The sequence below is a fragment of the Lathyrus oleraceus genome, chromosome 5 (assembly GCF_024323335.1).
Source record: "Lathyrus oleraceus cultivar Zhongwan6 chromosome 5, CAAS_Psat_ZW6_1.0, whole genome shotgun sequence".
NCBI classification, from domain to species: Eukaryota; Viridiplantae; Streptophyta; class Magnoliopsida; order Fabales; family Fabaceae; genus Lathyrus; species Lathyrus oleraceus.
The window spans coordinates 171694615-171703449 of record NC_066583.1 but is presented as its reverse complement, the minus strand read 5'-3'; the positions used below and the strand labels follow the sequence as shown (position 1 = coordinate 171703449).

At 39.8% G+C, this 8835-nt stretch overlaps 1 protein-coding gene across 1 annotated transcript; it reads left to right on the top strand.

Annotated features, from left to right (window-relative positions):
* The first annotated feature begins 6098 nt into the window (after positions 1 to 6098).
* LOC127079506 (uncharacterized) lies at positions 6099 to 8417 on the top strand. Its single transcript, XM_051019893.1, has one exon. The coding sequence runs from the start codon at positions 6099 to 6101 to the stop codon at positions 8415 to 8417; it is 2319 nt and encodes a 772-aa protein (XP_050875850.1).
* The last annotated feature ends 418 nt before the right edge of the window (positions 8418 to 8835 follow it).

The window sequence follows — 8835 nt, the reverse complement described above, 5'->3', positions numbered from 1 at the left end:
ATCATTTGCAGTTGGCATATCAGTTGCAGTTGGCACATGTCCTTTTTTAGGTTTTCTCTACAATGTAAGACACAATGTATGGTTGTCATCACAATGCATATCACAATGAAGAATGTAAGACAGAATGTAGAATGTAAGGCAAAATGTATATCACAATGAATTACCTTTCTTTTAAGTGCATTGGGATCCTGAGTGGTAGCCTTACAAGTCATAGCATTGTGACCAAAATTATCACATTTGGTGCACTTATATGCAACACCAGATCTTCTCTTCCTTGCACCATCCTCTCCACTTTCTCTTATCCTAATCTTCTTAGGTCTACCAGGACCATTTTTATATGCAGGTGGTAGAGGTGGTTCCATCTCAACTTCTGGCCACATATCTTGACCATTGATTGGACTTACTGAAAATCCATAACATAGTGCAAACTTTTCTCTTGTGTAACAAGCATCAACAAATTCATCAGGGTTTTGCTTTCTATAACTCAGAGCAGCTACAACATGCCTACATGGAATTCCTACTAATTCCCAAAAATTACAACTACATGACCTTTTAGCAATGTCAACAATAAATTCATGTGTGTTGTAACTATGTGTAACCTGAAAAGTCTCAGCAATTGACCATGTTGGCAACCAATGACCACTCCTGAACACCTCATTATCTAACCTTCTCCTAGGTATTGGCATCACCTTATGTGGCCAATTTTCTAGTTTACTTGCAGAGGTGGATAACCTATTCATCAGATATTTTCTTATCCACTCACACATTGTGAGTATAGGTTTGTCCCTAGCAGCTAGAATGGTAGCATTAAAAGACTCTGAGATATTATTCATCAATGTATCACATTTAGGGTAAAAAGAAAAGGCATGCTTACACCAGCTTTTGGTAGGAACAACCATCAACCAAGTCCAAGCATTGGGATCTGCATTCTTCAATTCATTCATCTTTTGGACCCATGCCTGATAGTATGTGGCTTTAGCAGCTCCCATCATTAAATCTCTAATAAGGGCTCCTCCACCAAACCTTTTCTTGAAATTAGCATACAAGTGCCTAAGACATAATCTATGCTCAATAGTATCAGACAATTCTTCAAATACAGCCACAAGTCCCTGATACAAAATAGAAATTTTTCCAACATTTAGAGAATAGAATAATTTGCAACAGAAAGATAGAGTTAAATACATACCTTCTGTTGATCAGAGATAAATACATATCTTCTATCCTGACCAATGTCCTCCATTAGTCGTTGTATAAACCATCTCCAACTCTCCTTTGTTTCATTTTCAACCACACCAAATGCCAAAGGGAAGTATTGATCATTAGCATCCCTGCCTACATCAATAAGTAACTGTCCACCATACTTGGTCTTTAAGTGACATCCATCAACCCCCACAAATGGTCTGCATCCATGAATAAAGCCTTTCTTACAGCCATCAAAACAGAAATAAAATGACCCAAACCTTGGTTGTATGGATGGACTAGGTCTTTCTACATTTATCTTCACAGTGTTGCCATGGTTTACCCTTCTTAGTTCTTCTGCATACCTCCATATGAAGCATACTGATTGTCAGCATCACCTTCAATTATCTTCTTGGCAATTAGCTTAGCCCTCCATGCTTTTGCAACAGTAATACCCACAGAATATGTTTGCCTCATATCTTGGATGATGTCTCTTATCCTGACTGTATCAGAAGTTTGCATCCTCTTTACCACATGCTTGGCCACCCACTTTGAGCTAGCAGACTTGTTGTTCAAAACCCTAGCACATGTGTGCTTATGTACAAGTGTTTTTATAGCAAAAGTCTCCTTGTGGCCCACCTTAGAGCATAAGACTAAAAACCCACATTTATGCTTACACACCACCCTTACCCTATCTCCCTCATTTTTCACAAAAGAAATTTCCCTCCCATTAAGCACTGACCACTCACGGATAGCTGCCCTAAAGTCATCAAGTGTGTTGAATTCCATACCCCACTTGAATATAAAGTCTTTGTTTAGATGCTCTTTCCTAAACCTAGCATACTTGGGCCTTTCTTCATCACAAGAATCATCTGGGTCAGAACTATTCAACTCATCACTATAGTATACATCATCTGAATCCATACTCTTATTGGGCTCCTCCATACTGTTATTGGGCTCCCACCTAATAGGCTTAGTAACATCTATTCCTTCAAAACCATCAAAGTAAGCAGTAGCTCTTTCATCTTCACTGTCATCTAACCCCTCTACCTTCTCCTCATCTAACCCATCAATTCCATTATCAGGGGGGTGGTCATCATCATTCACACATTTAGGTTCCCTATCAGCAGGGTCCATGTTCCCAGTACTATGTTCAACATACAAATCTCCTTTCACATTCATTGCACTAAAGTATAGAGCAAAATCATCAACAGCATCATCATCTTTCCTAATCAGAAAAAAACCATCTTGAATTTCTAAAACTTTTGTCCATACCCTAACACAATCAGCCTTATACCCTAACCTACTCAACAACTTCTCAATGTTATCCATGTTCCAATTTGAAACATGTATCCCATTAACTGTCGTATCCGTACCCCCTCTGTATATAATTTCTTCTTCAAAAACCCTATAAAATTCACCCCCATGGTGGAGTGTAACACTAAAGTGTTGTGAATCCTGTCAATATATTATACCCACATGTCAAAGATTGTTGATTTCAAAATTTTACCCTACGACATTGATGAACTTCAAATTTTTACTAACCTCGGACTTTGGACACTTCACTGAGCTCGTCTTCACTGAGCTGGATCGCTTCTTCGTATTCGCTGAGGTTGTCTTCATCTTCGTCTTCACTGCGGTCGTCTTTCTCGTTTGCTTCGTTCCCTGCATTCTTCTTCTTCGTCTTCGTCTTCCCCTGGAAATTTCGTCTTCGTCTTCCCTGCTATGTTCAGAACCCTAATTTTCTAAGGGGGTATTTGAAATTAAAAAGTGTAAAATGACACATAATCACTTTAACAAAATTAAAAATATGCCAGGTGTAGGACCTCTTATTAGATTCCATGCCACCTGGATATTAGGGGGTTCTATGAAGGAATCTACATAACATAAGGGGGGGTTTACAAAAAATATTTTTACAGGGGGGTAATCCTAAACTCGCTAACATTACAGGGGGGAAAAGTGTATTTAACCCTTCATTCATTTATACCTAATTTGGCACAACAACTTTTTTGTCCTTAAGATTAAATGCATACCCTACGAGTATATAGGTTGTCTTACAGAGGTTCTGTTAGGAAACTGAGAAAAATCTAACAAGATTGATACCGTCCCGACACCTTAGATCTCTCACTTCTACGAGATCAGTTTGAATACCCATTATATCGATACCTTAAGTCTCCGTTATAGATTAACCCCTAGTAGTTTATACTAGCAGTCAGAACCGTCTCAAACACAAACCACGTGAAGAGCCGATGAATAAGTGTTTGATGCCTATGAATTAAAGAGATCCTTCATACTTTTGCTATCGAGAAATTGATAAATGAACCATACAAACGGTAGCAAGATATACAAAAAGAAGGAACAGAAAAACCCGACTGGTTGGTTCAGAGGTACCTGGTACTGGACTCGGTAGGGCGAACTACGGTTCGATCCCCCATAACCTTCAAAAAGGGGATACATAAAGGGGTACAAAACTAGTGTACCAGACCCTGTGCTAAGAAAAGGATCAAAGTCACTAACCGGCTACTTCCCTAAGTGCGTGCGAAGGCAAAGGGCTTAATGTGATTGCGCTAGAATGAAACCGTGTGAAATAGAAAGGAGAAACACTAGGTTGAGCTATAATAGCATGATTTGAACTGGCTTGTACAAAGGAGAGATCTACGTTAATGCTTATTGCTTATGTCGTCACTGTATCTTTAGTGTTTTACTTGAGTATCTGCCATCTTAACAAAGTACCTAACAACCACGTACGAATTGGAAATGTATTCGTGTTTAACTAGTGCTTTCAAATTTTATTTGCTTGAGGACAAGCAAAGATTCAAGTTTAGGGTAGTTTGATAACGTGAAAATACATCATATATTTGCCTTGATTTACACTCAAAGATCGTACCACTTTCATTTATATTTCGATTATTCCTCAAGTATTCGAGTTATTTTTGAAGGTATTTCAATCTCCATGCATAAATGAGCAAAGTGTAGAAAAGGAAGAAAAAGAAGAAGAAAAGGAAGAGAAAGCAGCAGAACACAAAAATTGTTGATGTGACGACCGTCACAAGGCGTATGACGACTGACACGCCCAGCCTGTGACGGTCGTCACAGCCCCATGACGAACGTCACACGGCCAGAATCAACGCCTTGAAGCAGTCAACAGAAGAAACCAAACATGCCTAAATTCTCGCAACAGAACCATTTTCCCGTGGATTCCTCACTCAACCGAGTCATCCTTGTTTGTCTCAACTACCATGACCTACCAGGAATATAAAAAGGACAGAGGTTGGGAAAGAGGGGACGTTTAATTTTTCTCTGCAATTTATTTTCTACAGCAATTCAACTTTTAGTGTTATTTTCCTCCAGCAACATTGTTTCTTTTACCGCAATTCAGTTACCATTCCGTTTACAGTTTCCATTTTCCCCTTCCCTTTCCGTTTTTCAGTTAGCCAAAGTAGTAGTTTCCTACACTAGGGAACTACTACAATTTATTTGATTTAGATTTATCAATTTTTTCGAAGAAGCAGAATCCTACCAACCTGTGGAGGACTGCTCAAGTACTTCAAGATTCGACGTACTCTATTTATCCAATTGCCAGGTTTTTATTCGATTATTATTATTATTGCTCTGTTATTGTTATAATTATATTTGTTGCACTGTTAATCTGTTTATGCTCGTCTGTGTTTGTGCTATTTAACATGTTCGGCTAAATTACCGGTATCGGTATGTAACAATTTAATTAGACGGGATTTAATAATAATCGGTGAAAAACTTCTTATCGCAAACAATCTTTTCGACTGTAGTTTTTAATTTAAATTTAATTAACTTTGTCACAAGAGTGAGAAGCTATTTAATACGATTTTGCCACGAGAGTGGGAAATTAACTAAGGTGAGAACCGACGATCGCGAGAGCGTGAGGGTCGAACTGGATAGTAAAAACTAGGCATTGATTTTAAAAACAGCGAGAGCACTTTAAAAGCAATTAGAACTTATCTATTTTCAAAAAGTATTATTTAACTTCAAATAGGACAGCGAGAGCGTACATTCTTACTTAAAGGTATAGGTCGAATCGAAAATCACGAGAGTGTGAAATAAAGCCTTTTAAATAAGTATTTTCTACTGAAAGATATTTGGTACTTAAATTATACACTGGTGACCTATCGAATCCCTGACGATTAATGCATTGCATACTGATTCCTCCTATTAATACTTAAAACTCAACTTTCCTTAGATTTAATTTTCTTCAACCAATCTTCTAAAAATCATTCCCTTAGCTAAACATAGTAATGTCAGTAGCATTAGTTTGACCATCGGTCCCTGTGGGTTCGATATCTTTTAAAACTAAAACGACTGGACTGTGCACTTGCAGTCAAGTACCTGATAGACTATATTCTATATACAGTCACGAGACGTATCAATGTGCCTGATCAACTGAAGCCTAAAATACTTCCAGATCCTGCTGTAGATAGACTTCGTGCCTTGGAAAAGAAGATCAAGCTATAGAGGGGAATAATATCTTTGGCGCCTCTGCCATGAACATGCGTTTGGTATCAAATTTGGTCATCTCGACTAAATTTAAAACTCCTGATTTCGAGAAATACAAAGGCCAGACTTGTCCAAGAAGTCACCTGGTAATGTACTTCAGGAAAATGGTTGCCTATACTGAAAACGACAAACTACTTATACACTGTTTCCAAGACAGTTTAAGTGGAGCGTCTCTAAGATGGTACATGAGCTTAGAGCAAGGGCGGATTCAAAACTGGGAAGATTTGGCTGACGCATTTCTCCGTCAATACAAATATAACTTAGATATGGCGCCCAACCGAATGCAGTTACAAGGGATGGCCATGAAAGAAAAAGAGTCATTTAAAGAATACGCCCAGCGATGGAGAGAGTTGGCTGCTCAGGTAGAGCCATCATTGTCTGAAAAGGAAATGACTGGAATACTTGTGGATACGTTGAAGGACCCATTCTTTGATAGATTGGTAAGCAGTGCAACATCCGACTTTGCACATCTAGTCACAATCGGAGATCACATAGAAAAAGGGTTGAGGGATGGAAAGATTCCAGGAGCTGTGGGAGCCCCTAGTGCACCAAAAAAGTATTCTGGAGGATTCCAAAAGAAAAGAGAAGGTGATACGAACGCTATATCCAGAGGCTATAAGGGGAAGCAACATGCTTCATATGCCCAAGTCGCCGCCGTGGTACCCATACCTTATCAACAACCCATACAACAACAACAAATGTATCAACCACAACATCAACAGCAGAACACCGCGCCACCAAGAAAATTCAGGCCAAGGCCTCCAAGAAGGCAACTTGATCCTATACCAGTACCTTATAGCCAAATATTCCCATACTTGCAAAAGGAGGGGCTTTTGACGTTGAGGGAACTGAAACCGGTTGTTTTTCCATATCCACCAGGGTATGATGCTAATGTCCATTGTGAGTTTCACATGGGAGCACCTGGACATACCCTGGAGAATTGTTTTGCATTTCAAAATCGGGTACAAGACTTGATTGAAGCAAATGTTGTCACCTTCACTCTGAGACGCCCAAACGTGAACACCAATCCCATGCCAACACATGGGGATGCTTCCGTCAATGCCATTGAGGAGAGTGATCATGGTGAATTGATTCTTAAGGTTGAAGAGATTCAAACCCCTATCGCCAAGATAGGAACACAACTGCTAATGAGTGGTCTAATCCCGGAGGAGCTAGTTGATGAAGAGAACAATAAAAAGTTGAGGAATTTTATACAACAAATGTTGGATCAAGGCGAGCTACAGATAAATCATTGTGTCAAGAGCAAGGGAGAAGAAGAGATAGCTGTGGTGGACATACCTTATGATGAGGTTAATGTGGAAATCCTTATAAGCCCATTGGTGATAGAGTTTCTAGCACCGTTCGCATATGAAGATGAGAAGGCGGTCTCGTGGATATATCAGCCCAAAGCTTTTAAGCAAGGGCAAGAAGACCAACCTTTGATGATCAACGAACCAAACATCACCTCGATTATGGGGCCAGCTGGAATAACACGTAGTGGCCGAGTACTCGCACCAAGGATTGTTGATGCTTCTGCAAAAGCTAAAGGGAAGGAAGTTGTTGTTCCTATACAAATCCCCGTCCCTAATCAAGAAATGAAAGAAATGCATCTGTCTCCCAAAGCTGCAGTAACTCATGAAGAGGCCGAGGAATTTCTGAGGATAATCAAGAAGAGTGATTATAAAGTGGTGGACCAGTTGAATCAAACACCTTCAAAAATCTCCATGTTATCTTTGTTGCTTAGCTCAGAAGCATACAAGAATTCGTTGTTCAAAGTGTTAAGCGCAATACATATCACGAAAGACATAACGATAGAACAGTTTGATGACGTAATAGCTTGTGTGACCATTGGAATTTTTTTGGGGTTTAACGATGATGAACTGCCGGTCGAGGGAAAGAACCATAACAAAGCCCTACATGTCTCCTTGAAATTCATATACACTATACTATCAAGGGTATTAGTAGACATAGGTTCCTCACTAAACGTCATGCCAAAGACCACTTTGATAAAGCTGCCAATGGAAGGGATGAATATGAAGCCCAACACCCTAATCGTAAAAGCATTTGATGGCTCAAGGCAAGCAGTGATAGGGGAGGTTGACTTACCGATCAAAATAGGCCTAACTATTTTCAATATCACATTGCAGGTTATGGACATACATCCCGGTTATAGTTGTCTACTTGGGAGACCGTGGATTCACTCCGCAGGCGCCGTCACCTCCCCTCTGCATCAAAAGCTAAAATTCATTACAAATGATAAGATGATTGTGATTGGAGAGGAGGAGGATATCTTGGTTAGCCATTTAACATCTTTCCGGTATATCGAGGTGGATGGCGAGATAACCGAGACACCATTCCAATCCTTGGAAGTGGTTAATATGATGGCCGTCCAACAGACATTGGAGACCCCGAAATCAGGACCATCCATGGCCTCGTGGCAAGGAGCTAAGGCTGTGATGGAGAGTGAAAATGCTCAAGACTGGGGAAAAGTGGTGGAAGTACGAGAGAAGCAGGGCAAGTTTGGGTTAGGGTATGACCCGTCATCAAATGAAACTGGTAACCAACACGACAAAGAGCAAATTCCTTCGGTAGAAGAAACATTCACCAGCGTTGGCCACATTTTTGGCAACCAAGTGGAAATGATCAATAATGAAGTTCGCGAAGAGGGGGTGTCTAGCTGGATACGACAAGCCGCACCTAATGAATAACTGACAAATTGGAAGGCTGTGGAAGTCCCCTAATTTTTTCAAAAGTAATTTTATTATTTTAGACAAGACCCTGTGCTCTGCCTAAGGCACAGTGGCGTGTTATAGGGCCTCCTTTATCTTTCAAGAAGTTTTTATATCATTAATAAAATGGTGATTTGTATTCAAATTTTTGTTCCTTTCCTTTCGTTTTTTCTGTTACAATAAAATGGCATCAATTTTTATGCACGCACTTTCTAAATAAACTGCATAAATTATAACATGTAGAGACACCATCGAGACCATTGATAACGACACTGCTAGGGTCTGGCATGATTTTGATTGTCCAATCTACCAAGCTGAAGACGAAGTGGGGGAAGATTGTGAACTCCCTGAAGAGTTGGCCAGATTACTCAGACAAGAAGAGAAGGCCATTCAACCA